This window comes from Zingiber officinale, chromosome 11B (assembly GCF_018446385.1).
Source record: "Zingiber officinale cultivar Zhangliang chromosome 11B, Zo_v1.1, whole genome shotgun sequence".
Classification (NCBI taxonomy): domain Eukaryota; kingdom Viridiplantae; phylum Streptophyta; class Magnoliopsida; order Zingiberales; family Zingiberaceae; genus Zingiber; species Zingiber officinale.
The window spans coordinates 86,047,065-86,074,605 of record NC_056007.1 but is presented as its reverse complement, the minus strand read 5'-3'; the positions used below and the strand labels follow the sequence as shown (position 1 = coordinate 86,074,605).

The window sequence follows — 27,541 nt, the reverse complement described above, 5'->3', positions numbered from 1 at the left end:
CAGTCTTGTTGTCTCCCATTTGATGATCTCTAACAGATTCATGCTTAGCACCGCACAACTGGGACTTGATCCTGAATCCCAACTTCTCGATATCCAGTCTCATACTTGTGCATTCCTTTTCGAGCTCCGACAGCCTCATCCTCATGTGGTTCATTCCCTTCTTCAAGGGCTTTGCACCATGTCATACTCCATCATAGGACAGCAAAAAGGATTAGGATCTGCGAAAGCTTTCGCCTCTAAAGAATCAATGCGTCTCTTGATGATCTAAGGTCTTCTGCACGAGGAAGAAGATCATCACATGTTTGGAGTGCTTTTATCAGATCTTTCCTGCCACAAAGCACTACTTGATTAAAAAATATCTCTGTCTGTGCAATCAAGTTGCCCTCTGCTATTTTCTCAGTCATCTGAAGATGTTCAGCAGCACAACGTAGGTAGACAGCATTTGAGGCAGTGAGTTCCAACTTCACACCATAACAAAACTTTGCTACTAGTTCAAATGCTTTGATCCCACCAGGAATATCATGTAGCTTACGACACAATTCTCTTGTAAATCAAAGTTCTCCTCGACAAGCTTTTCGAAAAGACCACTCTTTGACATAAGAGGAAACTGCAAAAAAAAAGAAATACAACATAGTGTTTTGTTCCTCAAACATGAAATATTAGTTCTCACTACTATGAGCACATCAAATTCATATATGTTCAGTAGATTGTTGGATTAAGGTGAGATCACTTCAATCAAATAACTAACAAACTCACCTTATGAAGATGGAAGGACATCTCTCTTACTTCAACAGTAATATCACTTGGAAGTCCAGCTGTGCAGAACCTGCAAAATGGATAAGAAGTTCCTTTTGTGTAGGATGATGTTTCAATTATCAGAACGATTGGAGATGGTGCCAACTTCCAAGTTAGCAAAGATCTTCCAACTCCACAAGGCATTCAAATTCTATTTCACAACGAAATAAATTGAAAAATTAAACAATACATTGTCAGAGATTTTTGAAGACTTAATTGAATTTAAAATTATAAAATCTAAATTCAACTTACAATCGAAATGACATGAGCGGATAATCTCAGACTGCCAGCAGGGGTCGATTTCTGCTACGTGCCGAAAAGTGGCTGATCAGACTCAGTCGACTAGCGGACAGATCTGCTGAGTAGCAGGTCTGTATTTCTGAGTTAAGCAGTCAAGAGACAGGCAGACCAATCGGACAGATCAGCAGTCCAACCAGAGTGACCGAACAGTACGGTCGGGTGGTCAGAAAAGCCTGGCGAGAGGCAGGTCGTGCGAGCTGAAGGCAAATAGCCGGTCGGGCGAAGCAGTCAGGTCGAGCGCGGACAGACTGGTCTAAGCAAACAGGTTGGGCGTCAATCAAGCCGGTCGAAGTAGTTAGGTCTATCGGGCAAAGCAAACAGACCGAGCGCAAACGGGCAAAGCAGCCAGACAGGTCGGGATGATGCAGGTCGGGCGAAGCAGTCAGGCCGACCGAGCGAAGCAGACAGACAGGTCGAGCAAATAGACTGGCGGATGAAGAGACCGACTAAGAAAACTGACCGAGGCCTGCGACTAACGCAGTTTCCTTGAAACAAATTCGCCCCATCTCCGGCAGTGCTTCGAGGTTTACTCGGGTCATATGTTTCCCAGGATACAACGGTTGACCATGAACATACCAAGCACCGGTGGTCACGGCGAACTGAGTGGCACCCGATTGCTATCACAGACACTCTGCCGAGTAGGAGTTGCACGACAGAGGATGAGGGAACGAAGGTAGAGAGAAGTTTGTATTGCTATATCCCTTCTGCTTGTGATCGCAGCCTCTTTATATAGGAGCTCAGATCAGTGGCAGCGTTAATAGTTAATTAATGACCATTACTTGTCGTGGCAAAATGTTAGTTATTCCCATTGGGCAAATTTTACCCCGACCGGTCCGGCATTTGACGCGCGCAGGTCGTGCCCGCACACAAGTCAACATGGTTCAATGCAATATGGACCCTGGATTTGCACTCACGCGTGAGAGAGAGTCTCTCCCTCATGCATTTGTTCACATCCTCAATGCATGTGAATCAATATAAACCAATCATCATGCCATGAAACTCTCAATGTGGGACTAAAGTCCTATTCACAATGGAGCCTCTTTCCTCTTCCACCTCTTCTCCATTCACTTTTATTCAACAGTCTCTGGTGTTCTGCTTTAATTTGTTGGCAAACTAGACACTGAACTACAAAATCTGCAATATCTCTTTTCATACCTTTCTACCAGTATGATCGCCTCATATCTCGATACATTCGAGCACCACCAGGATGGACTGCAAATCTCGATCGGTGGGCCTCTCGAAGGGGATCCTTCTTAACAGGATGTACCTCAGGAACACACAATCTACCTCAGAACCGAAGAGATCCATCCATATCACGTGAGAAATCTGACTTGAGGTCGAACTCCAACTCACTAACTATTGATTTGAGATACTGATCTTCCATTTGACTTTCCTTGACCTGCTCAACAAAATGGGGATTACACGATCAAGGAGACTAGTATACCATGTTGTATTTGTCCTACTTCAGTTAAATCTAACTCTGAAAACTATCTTACTAAATCAGTAACTGTCACCTTGTGAGTTGCTAATACTCCTCTAGACTTCTTGCTCAATGCATCTACTACTACATTAGTTTTTCCAGGATGGTAGTTGATAGTATAGTCATAGTCTTTCAGAAACTACATCCTCTTTCTCCATCGAAGATTTTGTTGGTGCGGTTAGCACTAACGATTTAACCCAGGTTTTGATGAATGACAAATAGGTTAAGTTAGTTTTGTTGTTGTCTGACACTTTGATCGAGTGTGCAGGAGAAGTCCAGCTAGGTCGACGGGCTGACCGGATAGCTGGCGAGAAGTCCAAGCGGGTCGACGGGCTGACCGGACGCTTGGCGAGAAGTCCAGCTAGGTCGACGGGCTGACCAGATAGCTGGCGAGAAGTCCAAGCGGGTCGACGGGCTGACCGGACGCTTGGCAAGAAGTCCAGACGGGTCGACGGGCTGACCGGACGTCTGGCAGGTAAGTGAGGTAAGTCACTGGAGGGGAGTGACTGTGAGGACGCGTTCCCGGGAAGGGGACATTAGGCGTCGATCCGGCTTAGATCCATTTCGGATGTCTAAGTCGAGATCGTGACTAGATTCCGGTCTCGGAAAGACGGAATCTAAGTCATACTCTTTTTTTATCCATCTGTTGAACTTTAACTGTGCTAACAATCTGTTTTACAGGATACATATTTGCCTCGGACTAACTTTGTTTTGCAGGAAAAGGGAGTTTTCTGAAACAAGGTGGTCCGGGCGCCCGGAAGGCGAATTCTATCCAGCCGAGTCGTCGCCACGTGGAGCATCATGGTTTGTGCAGCTACGTCACATTCCAGGTGCCCGGAAGGGATCCAGGCGCCCGGAACAGCATATAAAAGAAGCCCCAGACAGGAGCTTCAGATCAATCAAATCAATCAAGCTGAGAACTCTTCTACTGCTGGTCTTGCTGCTCGACGTTCAGTGCAACGCCAACAAAGCTCCGACACTACGCTCCGCTCTTTTCCCTTTGTGTCGGTATTTGTTTTTCAGTTTTCATTAGCATTCCCTGTACGGTTCTTTTGTAATCATTATTCCGAATTGCTAGTGATTGCCCAACGAAAGTGGTCAAGGACCACGGGCCTTCGAGTAGGAGTCGTCACAGGCTCCGAACGAAGTAAAACCATTGTGTCTATTTTACTTTTCCGCTGCGTTTAAACTCTTGTTTTTTTGAATCGATATTCACCCCCCTCTATCGAATCTAACGGTCCTACAAGTGGTATCAGAGCAGGTACCGCTCTGATTTGGTGCAACCACTAATCAGACAGGGGGTGATTTTTTTTTCTTTGTTTTTGTTAGATAATTAATTTTAAAACTGGTGTTTCGTTAACTTAATATTTATCTAATCAATTTAATTTAGTGCAACACGAATCTAGATTTTTTTCTATTTTTCTCTTCCCGCACTACTAATCCAAGACCAAGTCTTGGGATATTTTTTTTGGTTATTTGCCTGTGCACAGAATGTCCCAACAAGAAGGATTCAGCACAGTGCGACCTCCACTCTTCAACGGGGACGACTTCCCTTACTGGAAGAAGCGCATGGAGGTTTACCTCAAAACAGACTTCGACCAGTGGATGAGCATTACGAGACCCTACAAAATTCCAGTGGACAATGCCGGGAATCTAGTGGATCCTGAAGACTGGACAGCAGATCTCAAGAAAAAAGCATCAACAGAAAATAAAGCGATCAACACTCTACAGTGCGGATTGACAAGAGAAGAACTGAACAGAGTCGGTCCACACAAAAACGCTAAAGAGCTATGGGACAAGCTGATCGAACTGCACGAGGGAACGAGCGACGCTAAGGTAACAAAACGAGACCTGCTTTTAAATAAAATTTTTAATATAAAAATGCAGGAAGGAGAAACAACGAATCAACTACACGCGAGGATCAAGGACATCCTCAACGGGCTTCATGCGATAGGCCACCAAATGGAGAACAGAGACTTAATAAGGTACGCATTAAACGCCTTTCCACGTAATAGTTTGTGGGCATCAATAGTGGATGCCTACAAAATTTCTAAGGATCTTTCTAACTTAAAATTAGATGAGCTTTTTTGTGAATTAGAATTACACGAACAAACTAATGCTGGAGCCGAGAAAGGTATAGCTCTATTTGCAGGTTCCTCCAAAGAAAAGAAAAGCAAGCCTGAATTTAAGAATCGACCAAGACCGAAGACGAAGAACACCGTGAACTTGGTAAGAAAAATGTTCACCGGGAGAAAGAGGAGCTTCAGCAAAAGGACCTTCAAAAGATCAGCTCTCCTCGAACAAAAGAACGTGACTTGCTACAACTGCAACAAAAGGGACATTACAAGAACGAATGTCCAAAATCAAGTTCGACAAACCAAAGCCAACCAAAAGAAAGCACTCAAAGCAACGTGGGACGACTCCTCGGACGAATCGGAGGAAGAAGAGCGGAAACATAAGAGCCACCTCGCACTGATGGCCCACGAAGCTGAAACTGAAAATGAGTCGGAAGATGAAGACAAGCCACGAGTCCGTACTCGTTTCCGAAGGCTCGAATGAGGTATATTTTAATTTAAACAAAAAGTTTTTTAGAATCATTTCTTGTTTAAATAGTAAATTAACCAAAGTAGAAAATGAAAACAAATTACTTCTTGAGGAAAATCATAACCTCAAGGAACAATTAAAAAATTCGAATCCAACTCAAGATCTAACACTTGAGGAGGAGAATTTATCATTAAAAAATGAAATAAACAATTTAAAGGAGATGTTAGAAAAATTCACAACAAGATCAAAAAAATTAGACCTAATCCTAAATAATCAAAAAGCATGTTATAATAAAACCGGACTAGGATATAAGTCGAATTCAAATAAAACCTTCAAATCATTAATAACCCAATACAAGTCAACCAATCTAGCTTGGGTTCCGAAAGCGTGTCTGACCACGCAAGTAGGACTTAATCAATATTATATACCTAAAGAAAAAATACATTATATAAAAGTATATAAACCAAACCAAAATCCAAAATACAAACCTAAATCAAATTCAAAATCTAAACAGTTTAAAAATCAACAAAATTATCACCAAGTTAACTATAACTATAAAAAGAATCGACACAAGCCTAAAACCAAAATCTAAATTAATGGCCAATAATTCAGGGGGAGGCTCCAGAATAGCTGGCACCTCCAAAACTAACCTACCCGACAGGGTAACCCAAAACAAACTAACCCGACAGGGTAATTAGGATTAGTTAAAAAGAGACCAAGTTTAACTTGAATCATGGTACTGGTAAAATTTTTGGATGATAGTACGTTAGGGAAGCTTGGGCATCGCATGTCTAGAAAGATATGGCTTCGATCTGGTGCATTTGGCCAAGTGGAACTGACCGAAGCTACCCTTAAATGGATCCTAATCAGTTTGACCAAGATTTAGTACTAAGTTCCGTGGATAGGACTATTCGGAAAACCTCGAAAGGTTGGTTACTTCTAATGATGTCCATGTGACTCACCAAGCTTAGAATTTTATCCGAAGAATGCCTATTTGTGGAAACCAAAACTAAATCTGAATCTAACACACGTTAAACCAAAACTCCATAATTAAAAATCCAATTTCATCTCACGAAATCATAGGATTCCCTGATTGAAAATATAGATCGGGTGAGATGAATAAGGCTTCAAAATTTTAATTTTAAACTTAAAAATTATTTTCAACTTAAAAAATTATTTTCAAAATTTTAATTTTAAAACTTAAAAAATCATTTTCAAAATTTTAATTTTAAAACTTAAAAAAAAAAATATTTTCAAAATTTTAATTTTAAAACTTAAAAAATCATTTTCAAAATTTTAATTTTAAAACTTAAAAAAAAATCATTTTCAAAATTTTAATTTTAAAAACTTATAAAAAAAAATCATTTTCAAAATTTTAATTTTAAACTTAAAAATTATTTTCAACTTAAAAAATTAATTTCAAAATTTTAATTTTAAAACTTAAAAAAAAATTATTTTCAAAATTTTAATTTTAAAACTTAAAAAAAAAATTATTTTCAAAATTTTAATTTTAAACTTAAAAAATTATTTTCAAAATTTTAATTTTAAAAACTCAAAAAAAAAAAATATTTTCAAAATTTTAATTTTAAACTTAAAAAAAATTATTTTCAAAATTTTAATTTTAAAACTTAAAAAAAAAAATTCCAAAATTTTAATTTTAAACTTAAAAAATTATTTTCAAAATTTTAATTTTAAAACTTAAAAAATTAATCTCAAAATCTTAATTTTCAACTTAAATTAATGCATGCACAAGAGACTAACCTTAAATCCTACTTACTGTAGGAAACCAAGTGGATTTTGGACAGTGGTTGCTCCAAACATATGACTGGAGATCACACCAAGTTCACTCAACTCACTTACAAAAGCCTAGGAACAGTTGCCTTTGGAAACAACGGCAAACTCAAGGTAATTGGTATAGGTAATATTGAATTAAAATTAGACTTTGTAATTACAAATGTCTTACTTGTTGAAAACTTTAAATATAATCTTCTAAGTATAAGTCAATTGTGTGATACTAGGTATAAGGTCAAATTTCTATCTACAGAATGCTCAATCAAACATCTAGATAATCCTACCATAAGCCTAAAAGGTTTTAGAAAAGACAACATCTATGTCATCAACTTAACCATTTCTTCCATTAAGTGTTATTTAACACAAAAAGAAGAAACTTGGTTATGGCATAGGAGGATGTCTCACACCAACTTTAGAAATATAAGTAAACTAAATGGACTTGTAAAAGGCTTACCAAAGTTACCTAACTTAGATTCAACCATATGTAATGCTTGTCAACAAGGCAAACAAACTAAATCAACCCACAAACAAACAAATCAACCACAAACTACCTCAATCTTAGAACTTCTACATTTAGACCTTTTTGACTCCCATGGAGTCAAATCTATAAATGGAAACTTATATTGCTTAGTAATTATAGACGATTATTCTAGGTTTACTTGGGTCAAATTCTTAAAACATAAAGATGAAACTTTTGAAATTTTTTCAAATTTTTGCAAACAAATTGAAAACGAAAAAGATATTAAAATTAAAAGAATTAGGAGTGACAACGGGGGAGAATTTAAAAATCACCACTTTAACAGTTTTTTCTAGAAAACGGTTACCATCATAAGTTCTCATGCCCTAAAACCCCCCAACAAAATGGAATTGTAGAAAGAAAAAATAGAACCTTACTTGAAGCTTCTAGAACAATGTTAAATGAGTATAACCTACCTAAATACTTTTGGGCAGAAGCCGTTAGTACAGCCTGCTATGTACATAACAGAACGACAATAAATAAAACTCATAACAAAACGTTCTTCGAACTGTTTTATAATAAACAACCAAATATAAAATATTTTAAGGTATTTGGGTGCCCAGTTTTCATCTTAAATACAAGAGAACACTTAGGAAAATTCACCTCTAAAATTGAAAATGGAATTTTAGTAGGATATTCCCTAAATAGTAGAGGCTACAGAATTTACAATAAGGTTACCTTAAAAATTGAAGAAACTACTAATGTAAAGTTTGAAGAAACTAAACAAGACATAGGATCTACACAAACACCTGAGTTTGTTCCAGAAACCAACCAAACTCTAAGTCATGAAGAAGAGGAACAACATCAAGAGAATCAACCTCCTAGAACAATAAGGGTTAACCCAAATCATCCAATTGATCAAATAATCGGTGACCCAGACTTAAGAGTTCAAACCAGATCATCCTTTAGAAACCTAAGTCGAATTTCATTAATCTCAAAAATTGAACCCAAAACTGTGGATGAATCCCTACTAGACCCAGATTGGATAATAGCTATGCAAGAAGAACTAGCCCAATTTGAGCGTAATGAGGTCTGGGACTTAGTTCCACCACCTAAGAATAAGAAAATAATAGAAACAAAATGGGTATTCAGAAACAAACTAAGTGAAACTGGGGAAATTACTAGAAATAAGGCTAGACTGGTAGGATTTAGTCAAGTTGGAGGACTTGACTATGATGAAACATATGCCCCAGTAGCCAGATTAGAATCCATTAGAATGTTACTAAGTTATGCAGCCCATAAAGGGTTCAAACTATACCAAATGGATGTTAAGTCTGCCTTTCTTAATGGACTAATAAAAGAAGAAGTTTATGTAGGTCAACCTCCTGGGTTTGAAAGTCTAGAACACCCTGATTATGTATTTAAGTTAAAGAAAGCATTATATGGACTTAAACAAGCACCCAGGGCGTGGTATGAAAGGCTAACATCCTACTTAACATCTAAAGGATTCAAACAAGGTCAAATTGACCCAACCTTGTTTGTTAAATCATTAAATTCAAACATATTTATTGCACAAATTTATGTAGATGATATAATATTTGGTTCAACAAATTCAGATTTTTTTAGAGGAATTTATTAATCTAATGGAAAAAGAATTTGAAATGAGCCTAGTAGAAAAATTAACTTATTTCTTAAGATTACAAATCAAACAAACAAATGAGGGAAATTACATTTATCAACACAAATACACTAAAGAATTACTTAAAAAATTCGGAATGGAAAATACAAAAGAAATAAAAACACCTATGGCAGTGAACACAATCTTAGATAATGACCCAAATGGAAAATCAGTTGACCTAAAATATTATAGGAGTGCAATAGGTAGCCTACTGTCAACCTGATATTTTATTTGCAGTTAGTATGTGTGCTAGATACCAAACTTGTGCTAAGGAATCCCACTTGACACAAGTTAAAAGAATTTTTAGATATCTTAAAGGAACAATAAATGTAGGAATTTGGTATCCTAGAACCAATAATTTTGAACTAATAGGGTATTCTGACTCAGATTATGCTGGATGTAAATTAGACCGCAAGAGCACAAGTGGAGGATGCCAATTTTTAGGTTCATCACTTGTTAGCTAGTTTAGTAGAAAGTAACATTGTGTTGCTCTATCTACAACTGAGTCAGAATACATAGCTATAGGTGAATGTGTTGCACAATTACTATGGATGATGCATACTTTAAAAGATTTCAACTTAAACATTACAAATGTAAAAGTATTAATTGACAATATAAGTTCAATTAACTTAACCAAGAACCCTGTGCATCATTCAAGAACCAAACATATTGAAGTTAGGCACCACTTTATCAGGGATCATGTTACTAAAGGTGATATTGAACTCAAATACATTGAGTCCAAATCAAATTTAGCTGACATTTTCACAAAACCACTCCCTGAAAGTGAGTTTAGCAACTTACGCCGAAAATTAGGAATGTGCTCAATAGACTAGGAATTTTGAATTTCAAAATTGTTTTCAAAAATCACTCTTTCAAATTATAAGTCAAATTTGTTTGTTTTCAAAACTTTCCATTTTTAGATTTTCAAAAACAGTTTTGGCCTTAGACTAGTTTTGAATTCTTAGAAAGCATGTACCCATAGGACTAGTTTTTGAGCATCTCACCAACACCTTAGGTTTACCTTGCTTGTGTTTGACAAACATAGAAAGGGGTGAGATGCATAGGCCGACTGTCTGGACTTAAGATGCTTATTTCAGTGCATCAGCATAAGTCTGGACGTTAAATACAATTCAGATATTAATCAGATTAAAGTTCATCAGTCAAGTCAAACACTGACTGGTTATAATTAACTTAATCTGACTAACAAAGTGAAAGCTACTATCTTCTGATAGTTAGTTAGTACCTAATTGGTTAGACAGCTGGTTAAAGATAAGTGTCAAGTTCAGGGGGAGAAATTAATGTGTGTTTGAAAAATGTTTTTTTTACATCTATGTTAAAACTAACTTATTTTCAAAACACCAGTTTTTCAAAAAGTTAAATTTAACTAAGTTTAATCCAACCTAATCTTAAAACCTGATTTTAAAAGTTGAATATTGCAAATTTAAACTTATTCAGTTTTGTAACATATGCTTGAAAAATCAACTTTCCAAACTTAGCTTTTATCAAATTAGCCTTAAAAATTTATTTTAGCAAAATTTTACTTCTTGAAAAATTATTCTTACTTGCTTAATTTTTGCTTTGTTTTGAAAAATCGTAGTTGAAAAATTTACCTTTTTGAAAAGAAAATGTTACTTAAACATGAAAAGTAAATTTGAAAAACCTGTTTTGAAATTTTTTTTACACGCTTGAAAAGTTACACTTGATTACCTTTAAATTTATATTTTTCAAAATTCAACTTGTCTCCCCCAAGTCAACTTGACTATTTTTCTTGGTGTTAAAAATTGTACTTTTACAAACTCTTCACTATGATTGTGTACCCTTGCTTATTTATGATGAATGTCAAAGGGGGAGGGTTAGGTGGTTAAGTTAGCTAAACCAGAATTGAAAATACAAACTAACTTAAAAACCACATAAATGCATGTTGTTTCTTGCATATGTTTTCACTAACTTAACCAGATTGTCATTCCATCAAAAAAGGGGAGATTGTTGGTGCGGTTAGCACTAACGATTTAACCCAGGTTTTGATGAATGACAAATAAGTTAAGTTAGTTTTGTTGTTGTCTGACACTTTGATCGAGTGTGCAGGAGAAGTCCAGCTAGGTCGACGGGCTGACCGGATAGCTGGCGAGAAGTCCAAGCGGGTCGACGGGCTGACCGGACGCTTGGCGAGAAGTCCAGCTAGGTCGACGGGCTGACCGGATAGCTGGCGAGAAGTCCAGACGGGTCGACGGGCTGACCGGACGTCTGGCAGGTAAGTGAGGTAAGTCACTGGAGGGGTGTGACTGTGAGGACGCGTTCTCGGGAAGGGGACATTAGGCGTCGATCCGGCTTAGATCCATTTCGGATGTCTAAGTCGAGATCGTGACTAGATTCCGGTCTCGGAAAGACGGAATCTAAGTCATACTCTTTTTTATCCATCTGTTGAACTTTAACTGTGCTAACAATCTGTTTTACAGGATACATATTTGCCTCGGACTAACTTTGTTTTGCAGGAAAAGGGAGTTTTCTGAAACAAGGCGAATTCTATCCAGCCGAGTCGTCGCCACGTGGAGCATCATGGTTTGTGCAGCTACGTCACATTCCAGGTGCCCGGAAGGGATCCAGGTGCCCGGAAGGGATCCAGGCACCCGGAACAGCATATAAAAGAAGCCCCAGACAGGAGCTTCAGATCAATCAAATCAATCAAGCTGAGAACTCTTCTACTGCTGGTCTTGCTGCTCGACGTTCAGTGCGACGCCAACAAAGCTCCGACACTACGCTCCGCTCTTTTCCCTTTGTGTCGGTATTTGTTTTTCAGTTTTCATTAGCATTCCCTGTACGGTTCTTTTGTAATCATTATTCCGAATTGCTAGTGATTGCTCAATGAAAGTGGTCAAGGACCACGGGCCTTCGAGTAGGAGTCGTCACAGGCTCCGAACGAAGTAAAACCATTGTGTCTATTTTACTTTTCCGCTGCGTTTAAACTCTTGTTTTTTGAATCGATATTCACCCCCCCCCCTCTATCGAATCTAACGGTCCTACAGATTTAACTCTTTCTGCGTAAAAAGATATTTCAGACTCTTGTGATCGATGAATATCTCAGAAGTAATACCATAGAGATAATGTCTTCAAATCTTAAGGGCAAAAATGATGGCTACTAATTCTAAATCATGTACGAGATAATTTATCTCATGATCTTTCAGCTGACGAGAAGCATAAGCTACTACTCGATCATGCTGCATCAAAACCGCCCCTAATCCTTAAAGAGACGCATCTGTGTAAAGAATGAATACATCATCTCCAAAGGGAATAACTAACACTGGAGCACTCACCAATCTCTGCTTCAGCTCTTGGAAGCTTGCTTTGCAAGCCTCAGACTAAGTCAACTTGACCCCTTTTCTAGTCAATCGGGTCAAAGGTGCAGTGATACTAGAAAATCCTTCAACAAATCTCTTATAGTACCTCGCTAATCCGAGAAAGCTACGAATCTTCTGCACTAACTTTGGTCGTTCCCATCAGTCAATCACTTCAATCTTTTTGGGGTCTACTGAAATCCCTTTGCTAGAGATTACATGCCCTAGAAATCCCACGGAAGTAAGCCAAAAAGCACATTTATTGAACTTCACATATTAGCATTCCTTCCGTAAAGTTTCTAGAACCATTCTGAGATGTTGTTCATGCTCCTCCTCTTACCACAAATATACCAGAATATCATCAATAAAGATAATAACAAATTAGTCTAAATATTCTAAGAATACCCAGTTCATCAGATCCATAAAAGCTGCAGAAGCATTGGTAAGCTCAAATGACATTACTAAAAACTCATCATTTCCATACTGAATATGGAAGGTAGTATTCTGAAATCTGAATATCTGTATATCTAACTCGTAACTAATGATAACCTGATCTTAAATCAATCCTTGAGTACACACAAGTACCTTTAAGTTGGTCAAACAAATCATCTATTCTAGGTAGAGGATACTTGTTCTTGATAGTTACCAAGTTTAACTGCCTATAATCAATATAGAGAGCCTCAAGGATTCATTTTCTTCTTAACAAAGAATACTGGAGCACCCCAAGGAAAAACACTAGGATGGATAAAGCCCTTGTCTAACAACTCCTGAAGCTGAATCTTTAGTTCCTCTAGTTCTTTTGTTGACATCCGATATGGAGCTTTCGATATTAAAGTTGTGCCAGGAAGCAACTCAATGACAAACTCTACCTATCGCTGATGTGACAAGCCAGGAAGTTCTTCGGGAAATACATCGGGATATTCGCGAATTATATGGACATCAGAAAATCAGACAAAACTGTCCACATTGGAACTCACTAAAGACAAGGGATATCCCTTGCATCCCCGAGCCAATAACTACTAAGCCTGGAGAGCTGAGATAATACATATCCCTTGATCATTGATGCCAATAAATTCTCATGATGACTGATCTAAGGATTGAAAAGTTACCACTTTGGCTCGATAATTGACAGTGGCATGATACTCTGAAAGTCAATCCATATCCAAAATAATATCAAATTCAATCATCTCTAGCACTTATAGATCCACAGTAAGGATATAACTATTGAAATTTAAAGGGCAGCTCTTGATCTCCTGATCTGACATCAATACTCCACCTGATGGTGTCAATATTGCTAATTTATAAGGTCGAAGAGTTTGGATCCTCCCAATCTTGCATACAAACTAGGGAGAAATAAAAGAATGTGAGCTACCAATATCTATCAATATATTCGCAAGAATACTATAAACTGAAATAATAGAAGGCGCCTTCAACCCTTCATGGAAGGCGTCGTCAAGCACTCGAAGGCGCCTTCGATTGGGCAAAAGTGAACGTTGGGAAAGGATAAAGCTTTATCCTTTCTTACTTCGCTAGAGGCGCCTTCCAACCTGTTGGAGACGTCTGCCAACCCCGGATATGATTTTCCAGGGGCTATAAAAAGACTTCTGGACCTTGGAAATTGAAATCAACTCCTGTGAGTCCTGTATTCTTTTCCTAGCACATTTCTGAGCGTTAAACGACTATAATAGGCTTCTCCGCTTACACGAAGGAGATCTTTTTAGCACTTTCTTCTCTCTTGGATTAACAACCACCTAGGTTGTAACCAAGTAACTCCTTTGTGTCTTTTACTTATTAGTTGCTTAATTTTATATTTATCAGTGTGCTACTAATTTGAATTGAAAGATCGAGAAGAGTTTTTATTTTTACTTTTTCTCAGTCAATTCATCCCCTCTTGTCGACCCCGCTATGCCAACAGTTTATATTTTCATTCAGCGACATCATTCTGTTCAGGAGTATCTGTATAAGAGGTTTGATGAATAGTACCATTAGAAGCAAATAATTGTAAAAAATGATTATTCACCCCCCAAATCATAACAAAAATATTTTATAAAACTAGAATATTGAGTTTTCACAAGAGCTCTAAAGTTGTTAAAAAAGGTAAGATAATCAAACTTGTGTTTCATAAGATAAACCCAAGTGTAATGAGTGCAATCATCAATAAACGAAATATAAGGCAGAAAATTTAGCCAGTTTACAATCACTACAATAAAAAATATTAGAATTTTTTAAAAGTCCTAATACTCATGTAGAAGCTAAAAACTATAAACGAGATGTTGAAACATGACCTAAACGAGAGTGTCACAAATAAAAAATCAGAATATGAACAACTCAGATAAAAAGATGATAAATCCACACTCGAAACTACAACTTCTAATACTTTGAATTGATTTAAAACATAGAGTCCTCCTTGCCTACGACCTGTCTTAATCAACTTCTGAAATTGTGGGTCAAGAACATAACAATTGGATGAAGAAAAAGAAACTAACTATCTAGACTTACATAATTGACTAACAAAAACAAAATTTAAAGTAAGACTCGGAATATAATAAATATTAGTAAGAGATAAACAAGATGTAACAATTGAACCGACATCTACTAATGACATAAGAGTACCATCAGCAGTCACAATAAATATAGATGAATGGAGAGTAAAAGAAGCAAAAGATGATAAAGTAGATGACATATGATGGGAGACATCAGAGTCCAAAACCCATAAGGATGAAGATATACCTGAAATACCAGACAATGACAAATATATATTAGAGGAAGCTGACATGGCAGAGGCTTGTGAAGCAAGGAACTTTTGAAACTGCTCCAACTTATACTGATCAAATTTCTATGAAGAATCTGCACAACCAAGCATGATGATAGAACGAATAATGCTCAGAATAATCAAACTGTAAGAATACACATCTATACGATCCGTAAAAACTAGTGTCAAGACGACCCGTGGTCACACAAAGAATTTAAGGCAAAAATGTATTTCAAACGTAGAAATCGACAGCACAAAGCGTTTGTGTCGAAATCAGTAGAAAAGGATGTCAGCACCGAAATCGACAGAAAAAAGCGTCAGCGTCGAAATCGATTGAAAAGAGTGTCAACCCCGAAATTGGCAGGACATGGCGTTGGCACTGAAATCTACAAAAAAAGAGCATCGGTGCCAAAATTGGTAGCACACGGTGTCGGCGCTAAAATTAGCAAAAAAAGATGTCACCCCAAAATCAATAGTAACAGTAGGAGACGACAACGACAACAAGAAGCAATAACAGGAGGCGATAGGAAAAAAATAGGTTAAAGAAGAAGAACCGCTCTGAAACCATATAGAAATTAAGAAAAGAAAAAAACTAATCATATTATTAAATCTAAAAAATTATCCTTATAAATATAAAATATAATATCTATATAGTTCAGTTTAAAAAAACCCTAAACTCTAAATATAGAAGAGATATCAAATTAATTTAAAAACTATATTTAAATCTCACTCCAGTTCAGAAGGCATTTTCTATTCTGTCTTTTCCTTGCTCGCAGGCACGGCACGACCTCTCCATCATCTTTCAAATCACAATTTATAGGGAACCAACCCCATGGGATTATCCGAGATGATAAGTGGTGGTTACGTTTACAACTGAGAACGCTGGGTCGAATCACAGAGATATCGAGAAGTAAATCTATGGACCTTGTGTACCTTACCCTATCCACTATTTATCCTCTTGACTATCATAATTTATCGCCTTTATGATGACCTTAAATTATGTACAATGAAAGCACGCGAGGCAAACAATTTCATCTTTACAACATTTACAACAATGTGTAGGGAACCAACACACGCATATATCGATCACTCGCCCATCTATCCAAATTCAATAAACAACAGAAGAATCGAACAGGAAAGCTAAGATAGATAGAGTGATCAAGGACAGATCTTTTCAAAAATGCATCAAAACGCAATTTCCTTCCCCAAAAGTAATGAAGCATTAAATGCTCGAGCTTTCGGCAGAGAGATTTAACTACTGTTTTCCGTAATCTCTCTCTCTCTCTGCTATTAAAGTTTGGCGTCGGAAGCGGTAAAGTGCAACCACCAAGGCCCAACTACCCGCTGCACAGTTCTCCTGTTGATTTTTTAACTCTGGCAGGAATTCAAGGTAGTGTGTTTCGTAGTAGTGGTGCCTAAAAAATGCATAATATAATAGACAGTCAACCCCATGTGGTTAAATTCTTGCTTTGCTTCATCGAGCTCTTGAGTTTGTCAGTGTGCAACAGTGCATCTATGTGCGAGTTTTGGGACTGTGAGCGGGACTTTGATGATTTGGGCTTTGTTTAGTGCTGATTTGGGTGAAGAGAGGGAGAGGAGAGTAGGAAAGGATGGAGAGGGAGAAAAGTGGAGAGAAATTAAGGATTTCGAAGTATTGTAAGGGAGAAAAGGGAATAAAATGGTAAAAGGACGCCCATCTCCTTCAAGCCCAACCATGTTCGCCTTTCCCTCAAGCCCTCAAGCCTAACCACTATGTGCTTGAGGTGCTCAAGGTCCTCTTCGTCCTAATGGTGACACTACTAAACTACAAGGATAAAGAAGTCCTGACTTACTAGTTGCGAGGTTCATCCACATCCATCTATTGCGAACAATGTCTATAAAAAGGACTAGTGGAGTTGAAAAAACTTTTCAATTCTATTTTCTAATGCTTTAGGTGAAGACGTGAGGAAGCTATGATGAGGGCCCAACAAACTCTTTGATGATCTGAATCCACTTTCATTTAATTTCAAGATCTAAATAAAATAATATTATCAGAAATATTTGGTATATAGAAGTAGTTCTCAATAATTTCTATATTCATCCATATATAGCGGTCCTATTAATCAAAAATTGATTTATATTTTACCATATTTGAATTACAATCACAATTATATTATCATTATTATTATATTTATTATTATAATATTTGTGATAATATATTATCATATTTATTATTATTATTTCATAATTATTTTCTTTTTGTGTTTTCTTTCCATTTTTCCTGGTCTTTATGTTTCAATAGTATAATAGTCAGCATCCTTCCATTAATAGAAATTAGTCCTTGATTAAAAAAAAATAGAAATTACTCATATTATGGCATTTTCTTAATGATCTATAAATTAATAAACATGTTAATTTTATACAACTTAATTTTTGATATCCTAAACCCACAGAAAGTCTCCTTCCTCTCCGCACCGCAGCGCGGCAGCGCCCTCTCCTCCGTCTCCTTCCTCTCGGCAGCAGCGTCTCCCTCTCCCCCACTGTCGGCCGCTCGTGGGGCGGCCGCTGCCTTGCCAGGCAACGAGCGGCCACTTCTCATGCGGCCGGTTTGCGAGCGGCCTCAAGCGAGGCGGCCACTGCCTCGCCACTTCGCCAGGCGACGACCGGCCTCTTGGTCTTCAAAAGTCTCTAGAGGATGAGGATATTGTTTTGGTGAAGATTATGATGATCTGCAAAAGTCCCTTGAACAAGAAAAAAAACTTGCTCGTAGAAAACAGGATGAAACTATTGGTTCTGGTCTTCAGGCTGTTGCTCTTTTAGCTACCTCTAGTAAAGAACAAGAACATTCTCAGAACCAATACACAGGAGAACCACAAGAAGAAAAAGCTGTACTTACAGAAGTTGAGGAGTTTGTGCTTCGTCTTCAACTTAGGACATCTCCAAAGAATTATAAAAGATTTGTAAAATCTAAAATGTCTATGAACAATTATAGAAATGAGGTTTGAGGCTTATATTTTAAGAGTAGTAGAAACATAATCTATTTCTTTGTCTCAAATTTAATATAATATGTATGAAACTCATGCTATGAATTGAATTATAAGAAAGTATATTTAGAATTTTAACCATTGAAAATATTTTAATGGACTTTCATATTATTAATGTGGTATATTGAGATTTAAAAAAATAATTTAGAATTCTAATAATTGGAAATGACCTTACAAGGCGCCCAGAAACTTAAATTGGACGATATTTGTATGGATGATGACGAGGATTCCCATCTCTCGATACTGAAACAAAAGGTGATGACGTTGGATGGGCCAAAGTGGAAGAAACCATAAAAGCTGAAGTTTCTGATAATGAAAGTAAGGATGATGCTTCTCCAGATGAGATTATTCATGAGGTTGTAGGAAAAGGTTTATCAGGCGCACTGAAGTTACTTTAAGAAAGAGGTGGCAGAACTATGGACAAAAGAAAAGTAAATTTATCGGAATTGAGAGAATTGATGAATTTAGCCGTATAATGACGCCTAAGCATTTCGAATGCTATCACATAAATTTCATGGCAAAGGTCCAGGAAAGATGAAACAGGAGAAGCGAATGAAGCAATACCACGAGGATTTGAAGATTAAGCTGATGAAAGCTTCAGACACTCCATTGCAAGCAGTGGCAAAATGAGGGAAGCTCAAGCCCAACGTAAGCCACCTTATTTAGTGCTAAATGGGCATGTTAAACCATGGCAAAAAAACGAACAATTACTTAGAAACCAATTTGCTATACAACTTCTTAGACTAGTGATTGAATTCCAAAGTTGTTAACCTAATAAGCCTTCTTTAGAAATCAAAGATCTTTCATCAAGGCTGTAACTTGCAAGCAGCAATTGAGTCAATAATCCAAGCACTGGTAACTAGAGTACATCCTGATGCGTCAGCCAGGGCTTCAGCATCAGAACGCCTACAATCGATGACTCTATTGCTGTCGAGATTATACTTCTGAGGATGTTCAACACTATACACGATCAGTATTTTGTCAGCGGAAGAGACGCCCAGCAATCTTTCGTTATCCCTCGATATAGGTCTCCTTTGCAAGATAGCTCCTCCAGCTGCAATCACAAGGTCTTGCAAGTAGCCTTTGTATGATGCTGAGTAATCCCCACTCAAATAAAACGTTAATCCACTGAAGAGCTTTGGTTCCTGTAACAGAAGTTTTATTAAAGATTATATACATAAATAGAGCTTTGTTAATGGCGGAACAAGTATTAGGTATCACCCAAACGCAATGGCAAACAAGACAAACATCAGTTGGAAAAATATAGCCATCTTAATTTGCAGCTGATTTGTATATATTAATGGTTTGCAGACCAATCAATCGATCCTTTAGGAAATCTATTCCTAGAAATTGTTATTCTTCAATCATCTACTACATGGAGTTTTCCATCCTAATATGAATCAGGTTGAATTCTGATATCTTTTCTGGACCCATATGCATTGTCATTGTAGAATAGCATAGAAATAAAACCAAATACTACGGATGATAATTACCTTGTTTATAGCCCTCAATCTTCCCACTCGAGGGCTATTGCTGATACCATGCACATCGATAGTGGCTTCATATTTCTCCTCAGCAATTGGCTTCAATGATTCTACGCAATCCCTGACCCCTGCATCGAGAAACAGCTGTCAAATACCAATGCCTCCAGGTTAATATAAGCGATAGCCAAAATGACTTTAAAAGACGCCCAGTAGGTTTCTTACAATCAACTTTTAGTATCCATTTTCCATTTATGATGCCTTTCAAGACCTTGAGGGTTCTCTTATAAGCACCACCGTAGTCAGTTGACGCAATGACATGAGTAACTTCTGGTTTCCATTTATCTACTACGGGAACTCCGCTCATCTTAGAAAATTTAACAACCGTTTCCTGTATGACATTTTCGAGTTAGGATCAATGGGAAACTATTAGTTTCCATCTACTTTAATACCAAAATGTAGTTACCTTCTCTGCAGCAGAGAGTGCAGAACAACAAAGCACCCATTTGAAAGGAGAACCTAACGGCCAGGTCCACAACTGGTTCTGATTGTCACAAGAATTTCTTGTTAATAATTCTTGAGATGAACTGTTGTTTTCCACCGATTCACCCAGCAAACAAAATCAAACAGTAAATTTTATTGTTACGAGGATAGCACACTGCTTGAAGAAAGAGTAATTCAATCAGTTAACACTCACCTTTTTGACGCGGAACTCTTTCTTCTTTGCCTTTGAAATCCTGAGACTTCATAAGGTAACTTGATAGATGCATGGAGGGGGCACAACATCACAAAGTTTTGCTGCCACAGTTAAAGCGCGAATTTTAATCAAAAGAATGATGTAAATTAAAGAATGCAGAGTTGATAGTTTTACTGCCACAGTAAAAGCAAGAATTTTAAGCAAAGGAATGGTGTTAATTAAAGAATGTCAAGTTGATATTTTGAACCATTGCTATGAAACTAACTAATCAGAATCAAGTATAAGTATCAATAACCCAAGCATACTCCTGCGTCAAAAACTAATGCTGACAAATTTCACCAATAACTTACAGTGTCCCATTTGCATTCTGCCATTAGCTTAGCACAAGTGAAGTGGAAACTCTTTCGACAACTTTTCTCATAACATCCAAGAGCTGCACCTTTGACGCCACAACAACTGCACTTTATCCTTCTGCTTCTCGATACCTCAGCTGTAAGATTGATGGCAATTCCATCTTTGAAGTAGACATCAGGGGCCCTTCATAGTAATTATATTGTTTAATGATGCTCAGAAACGAGTTACATTTAGGAAAAATTAATAGTAGTGATATCAAACAATAAGAAACTATACCACTCGGTGCAATTCTTGTGAGAATGTATAATGTTAGTGCCTCCATTGAAATATGGAGCTACGGGATTCCCATTAAAATAGTGCATCATCTCTCCAGAATCCTGTGAAGCCTCTTCTTTGAATAGTGAATTCCCAAACAATAATCAACAAGAACCACTTGGGAATAAACATACCTCAGTGTCATTCGAGGAATGGCAGAAAGTACATTGAACTGGAGAGTTTAACTTTTCGCATCTTCTCAAAGCGTTGCCCTGAAAAGCTTCTTTGCCACTGGGTGTACTTTTAACAATAAACTCTGTTTGGGAATCCATGGAAGTCTTGGATGAAATTTGATTATTTTCACTTCCAGGATTGTTCAGTGCAATTGCATCCACCATAGAGCTACCTTCATTTCGCTCAAACTTGTCAGCTATCGTCTCTTCCAACTTTTGCTTCTGCCTCCTTTTAACTCTTTTCTTTGATATACTTCCAAAACATTTCCTCAGCTTACTGTGCTGTTGAATTGACTCAATTGAATCTGGGAGTTTTACTTGGCAAACTTGCTCTTGTTTTTCTGCTCCATTAGCAGAATCTTCAATATCTCCTAGTAACTTGACTTGTTCAGCTTTTGATTTTTTCGACATTGGCTGATCAGGGTAAGTCATCTTAATTCTTTTGCCTTTCCTATAAGATGCCATATTGTCTTTTATGGCATCGTATTTTGCCTTGCTAGATATATTCAGAGACTGTTCATGAGTCACACGTGCAGCATTATCTTTTTCATTATTTGAATCTGTAGGACTAGAAGATTTTTTATAGTTAACAGATCTTTCACAATGCACCTTGCCTATCCTTTGTTCTCCAGGACTCACTGTTTTGAACATTTCTTCAAAATCAGTAGCACCTTCTCCATTGTTATCATATTGGCATCTCTGTAGTGATTTTACTTTTGTTGATATTATTTTACCTTTTTGCTTTCTCTTCTTTTTAAGATTTTTTTCTCTTGCATCATGTCTTCCAACTTTGTCATCTTCCTTTGCGACTGTATCAGATGGTGCAGCCACAGAGTACGAGTCCTGGCATTTTTCTTCTGGCATATGCAAAACCCTCTTCCTAGACTGATTATGCATCTACCGCAATTTTAATAAGAAAAAATACGTAAATATATAAAACAGAAGCATAAAAGAAAGAAACATATCAAAAGAGAATTACCTGGGTTCTTTGGGGTGTTAAGCATAGCTCAGGAGAGCAAGCTCTTTGAGTCCAGTCAAACATTTCACTGTCACAATCTTCTGCGAAGCCCAACTTATTCTGCATTACAGTTTTTACTAAATTGAATGCTCCAGTTGACAGATATGAAAGGAGAAATTCTGAGATCACTCACAGTAGATGTGTTTGTAGTCTTATCATCATCAGAATCTTTGATGTCACTGAAACGCGGAGCACTGTATGGCGAAGGAGTTTCCATTATTTGTTGCTGACTTGATTTTTTAGGACTTTCATCATCTCCATCATCGTCCTTCAGCCAGAAAAATGGTTGAAGTAAACCATCTTCCTCGCTATCTGGAACCATTCTTTCATTTCTACCCAATTCTTTATCATCTGTGAGCTGAACTTCTGGATCTTCTAATAAGGAGAATTTTGGGGATCTCAGTGGAGTCTCGGAAATAGGGTATGGAGTCACATGTACCCTCTTATTGGCAGGAAAAGAAGGTTGCTTTGGCATGCGCTGAGGAGAATGTTTGGAAATATCCTTTCTAATTTTGGACGATCTCTTTCTCTTGGATTTCATTTGAGATTTCACCGCAATTGTACTTGCAAGTTTGTTTTTCTCTTGATCGCCTAGAAATATTTGCATGGAATTGGCCAAAGATTAATCGAGTTAGACAAAAACCAGAAAAGTAGAAACCTTATTCACGGATTGTAGTAAAACATTAACCTGTGACAAGTGGACGAACTTATAGCAGGAAATATAAACATATTTAAGGAATAACAAGAATTGCAATTTTAGTCTTTTTCATCTGATCATCAACATTGTGCTTCTTGGCACAAGTACTAATATGTAGTAACTGAGTTTGTGGCTTCCAGTCATGCTAAAGAGCAAAGCAGCAGAAAAGATTGTCACCTTCAGCTTGAATAAGAGGGCTTGTTTGAGTTGATAAAATGTTGATCCCGGATGCAACTTCCATGATTTTGTAAATGCTTACCAAATTGTCCATGTGAGGAGCAGCACGAATTTCTGCAAAAGAACGCGGACACTTAAGAAACACTACAGTTGCCAAATAACAATAATATAATTCCTAGGTGATCAAATATACATATGACAATCAAATATCCTGCATCAACAACAATCTACTAATATCTATCTTAGATCTTCAACTAATTTAATCAAACACCATCAAGTTTTAAATACTACAAAGTTCATTTGTGCAGCTTTATCCTCAAGAGTTTTGATTGGATGTCAAATAAATACGTTAACTATGCAAAATGTCAGATGGGATTTGTTCCAACCAAATCATTTAAATACGGCATGCTTGTAATGAGTTAGTAAAATAAAAGCAAGGGTGCACAATCCCTGAAATGGAAAACAAGGGATAAACAAAGAAAATTGCACATATAGCTTAGTCAACTATAACTTAATGTCAAAAGAACAGGAAATTACTTTTGTTGATAAATTATAAAGTAGCAATAGATATATATTGCAGTAAGTAACGTATTCGCTGATGCAATTCATAACACAATCTTGTGTACATAGAGAATGAAATCCATATAAGATGCTATGGTACTAAATACATTGGTTTTGGATAACAAGACTACCATTCATCACATTCTTTTCCTTAAAATAGGATTTGAAATTGTGAACGCTAACCTCTTCGGCGGAATGGAACCTTGCAGACTGGGCAGTTTGACATGGATCTCATTGACTCCTTTATGCATAAGCTGAATTCAGGTAGGAATGGATAAAATAAGCAACATAATCAAACCAAAAAGAATTTAAGGCGCATTTAAATCAAACAAATACTCACTTGCAGAAGATGTGGTTGCATGCAAGTGATACTGCAGACTTCAACAGACTCCAGCTGCACAAACGAACATTCAATTGCAAACAAGAAAAAAAAATTGAGTTGCCTCCAGAAAGGAATTCAGCGGGAACAAAAATTGACAGTTAACAGGTTCTCCAGATGCACATCTATCTATTTTAGGTCAAGAAATTTTAAGGAGATAGATGTATTTCTATACCAAATAGGGCATTTGAGCTCTCGGCTCATCTTCTCCAGATGAGCCAAATCCGCCATAACTGACAAAGGCTTCGGATCAGGACCCCATTAGTAAGAAAGAAAGTAGCTCAGGCAAACTAGAGAGATTTATTGAATAGAGACTTCACTTTGTCGTATCCAAGGATTTCCTTTTCGCAAGTCCAAATGAATTGCAAGTGAACTCCTTCAAGTCTCTATTTCTTCTTCAGATCGAGGATTTACCATCGATAAGATGCTCCCCTGGAATTTTCCATATAAATAAATGCAAAAAGGTGAAGATAAACAGAAAAACAAGATAACCTACAGCCATAGATCACCAAAGCTTATAGATCCTTGTCGAATCACTTTGCCACCAGCGACGAAAAAACCAGATCCGCGAGAGATAAGAGACCGGCGATCCCACTTGAAGCAGGCAAAGAAAAAAGAAAAGGAAGAGTGCTGGTAGAGGAAGAGGAAGAGGCGTCGGAAGTGAGCACGAATAGGGTTTTGGAGATTGGAGACGGAAAGGGGATAAAAAAGAAGGGGAAGGATCCACGCCTACCAAGGCCGATTCGAAATCGCCTTGCTGATGGATTGGGGGAAAAAACTAGGGATTTGGAGATTTAGTAGCGGGAGAGGGCAACCGAGCGCGGGAAGTCGAATGGGGAGTTTCGTGAAATGGCGCGATGGTCAAATTCAAACGAGCACAACTTCAATGGATTATTGGACTCAATGGATTATTGGACTCGAGTTTTGGGGGCATTTGATTCGAATCGGAACGTCCAATTAGAAATTTGGGCATATTGTTAGACAACATTGCATTGAACGGCGGCTAAGTTGATTGGATATTTAAACAAATATATTGGAGTAAAAATAAAATCGTTATCTCAGCAGTTCTCCTCTGGAATCGTCTCATACACTCAAAAAAATATATATATTATAATAAGAAGAAGAAGAAAGTATGATAATATTTTTGATAAAAATTTGTTATTTTATCTCTAGTTCTTCCTTTTCATTTGTTGAAATGAAATAAAGTTACTTACATTAAAAATGTTTTTCTTTTCTATTTTTCGTTTTAGAGGATAAATAGAAATGTAATGGTTTAGTATTGAAATGATTGATGCCACGTGTTCTTATAATAATTAATAACGTTTTCATTAAACTAAAAAATAATAAAGAGAATGGGAGAGTAATAAGTTGAAGACATTATTGATAGTGAGGAAGCAATTCAATGCATTAAGGGAGCCGGAGAGATGGCCCAGAGATATCAGTTGAAGTTTTTATTGATGGTAAAGAAGCAATTCAATGCATGAAGGGACGAGGGCCCTTCAACAGATTATGGATTCTCCTGTAAGTAAAGTGCATCGCAAGAGAATGGGAAAAGTTTGCAAACGGCTTTAGAACCAAAGAAGCAAAGAAGTACAAGCGTGGACGATTGACAGCTTTGAGATTGATCTATATCCAAGCAGGGTATGGTATAAGGTGAGGACAAAAAAACAAAGATTTGGAGTCGAATGGTAATTGAAAGTTTGCTCGATTTATCTATCCTTTTGTGAAAAAAAAAATGACCCGGAGACCAGAGATGACCTTTAAAGAATAATGGATAAAGCAAAAATAAAGTTCTTGAAAAAGAAATATTGTTTTATCCATTTTATTATGATTCTTTGGTCTGAACACAACACACTTTTATTTTCTGAAAAGAGAAGAGACAAACCAACGCAGCCGGTGCTGCTGCATGCAACCAAGCCGGCACGCGGAGCGAATACGATACCAGATTGCTCCAATCCAAATAGACCGAATATTCCTCACTCGGCTGCATGCTTCTTCCACACGTGACAGAGGACCTCGTAGACTTTGTGCGGGTGGAGGAGATTCTTGCCAACGCTCTCCCTCTCCCTGCAGCGTTGCCACCAACTTCGGCGCCTCCGCTTCGATGGTGAAGCCGCCGAAGTTCTCGTAGGAGTAGAACCAGGAGTAGAAGGGAACCAGCGCAATGTCGACCAAGCCAAAGGTGTCGCTGCCTAAGTATTTCTTGTCGCCCAGCTCCGCCTCCAGGAGCTTCAAGATCTCGATCAAATCTTTCTTGGCCTCCTGCAGCTGCGCATCTCCCTCTAACTTCCCTAGCCTGGTTCCGCATTCGTAGATCTGGATGATGAAGCACCAGAGAAGGCGGCAGTCTTGGATTAGCATTTAAAGAAGACTATACATGCAATCCAAAAGGTGGCTGGCAGCTGCCTTTTAACTGACTTATCCACAGATCCAGCAACACTACTTGATGCGGTGATGATGAGGTCCCATATTAGCCACGATAGAGGTCAAAGTCAAGGTAATCAATGCGCAGATAGTATCAACCGGTCGGATGAGCCGGGGGAGATGGTCCCAGTCTAATTCCGTCTTCGACATGGGGAGATGTCAAACGACCGGCTCGGCATTCGCAGAACGGAACTTCCACCGAGCGGCTACCTCGCTTAGCCAATCAGCAAGTCTCGGCATTGACAAAGCAGAACTTCGACCGAGCGGCTACCCCGCTCGGCCATACAACAGGGCTTGGCATTGGCAGAGTGGAACTTCTGCCGAGCGGACGAGATGCACGAACAGCAGAGTTACGGCCTAACAGGTGGGATACAAGAGCAGCGAAGCTCCGCCCGAATGGGCAACTCGCTCGGCATAACAGTACACTCCCTCTGATATCCATCGACATCCTTTTAGGAGTTAGTGCCGCTGACATCGGGTATGGACAATCAGAAGATTGTACGACGGAAGCATCCGTTGTCACTTCAGAGATATGCTCGCCCCGTTAAGGTACAGTATCATAGACACTTTACTGACAAGTCTTTTCAGAAAAATTTTGGAAAGCGTGCTCACCTTGGGAAGCATGCACGCGCGCTACAAGAGCTCTATTTAAAATGGGGTTTAAACATCGACGGAGGTACGCAATACGAGATGAGATCCTCTGTCTCGAAAATGACGTGTCCCCGTGTCCCCTCACCGATCGGACGAACTAAATCACATCTCAAGGATGCAGTGTACATCACGAGAATGTCATAGCCATCCGATCGACGAGGGGACACGGGGACACGTCATTTTCGGGACAGAGGATCTCATCTCACGCAATACATGATAGACACTGTTCTCGCTACTGTTCATTTTTGTTGCTCCGCCTTCTACTTCATCACTTGTGACTGACTTGAGCGTCGGAGGATCAATGTAGGAGGATCCCTTCCCTGGCTTGGTACTGATGTAATCTATGTCACAAGTCCGAGCGGAGTCTACAGGCGGTCAGCGGGAGCACCACATCCCCAGCTTTCCTGTTGGTGTTAAAAAAGTGAAAGGGTGCCTCTTCCCCTTTATCTTCCAACTTTTTCA

At 38.0% G+C, this 27,541-nt stretch overlaps 1 protein-coding gene and 1 pseudogene across 3 annotated transcripts; both read right to left on the bottom strand.

Annotated features, from left to right (window-relative positions):
- Positions 1–18,833: 18,833 nt before the first annotated feature.
- LOC122035223 (protein BREAST CANCER SUSCEPTIBILITY 1 homolog) lies at positions 18,834–24,767 on the bottom strand. Of its 3 annotated transcripts, none has more exons than XM_042594639.1 (16): positions 24,501–24,767; positions 24,325–24,436; positions 24,180–24,237; positions 23,966–24,019; positions 23,809–23,879; positions 23,065–23,178; positions 22,324–22,781; positions 22,152–22,250; positions 21,134–22,069; positions 20,961–21,061; positions 20,681–20,867; positions 20,331–20,431; positions 20,100–20,220; positions 19,859–20,024; positions 19,646–19,764; positions 18,834–19,297 (listed from the first exon to the last, which is right to left on the bottom strand). In XM_042594639.1, the coding sequence occupies exons 3-16, from the start codon at positions 24,233–24,235 to the stop codon at positions 18,959–18,961; spliced, it is 2,922 nt and encodes a 973-aa protein (XP_042450573.1). In that variant the 5' UTR covers positions 24,236–24,237; positions 24,325–24,436; positions 24,501–24,767; the 3' UTR covers positions 18,834–18,958. The 3 variants fall into 3 exon arrangements, with proteins under 3 accessions (XP_042450573.1, XP_042450576.1, XP_042450575.1); XM_042594642.1 differs by having other exon boundaries at positions 21,134–22,057; XM_042594641.1 differs by having other exon boundaries at positions 24,180–24,436.
- A 1,213-nt stretch (positions 24,768–25,980) lies between these two features.
- Positions 25,981–26,365, bottom strand: LOC122034136 (annotated as a pseudogene).
- Between the last annotated feature and the right edge of the window lie 1,176 nt (positions 26,366–27,541).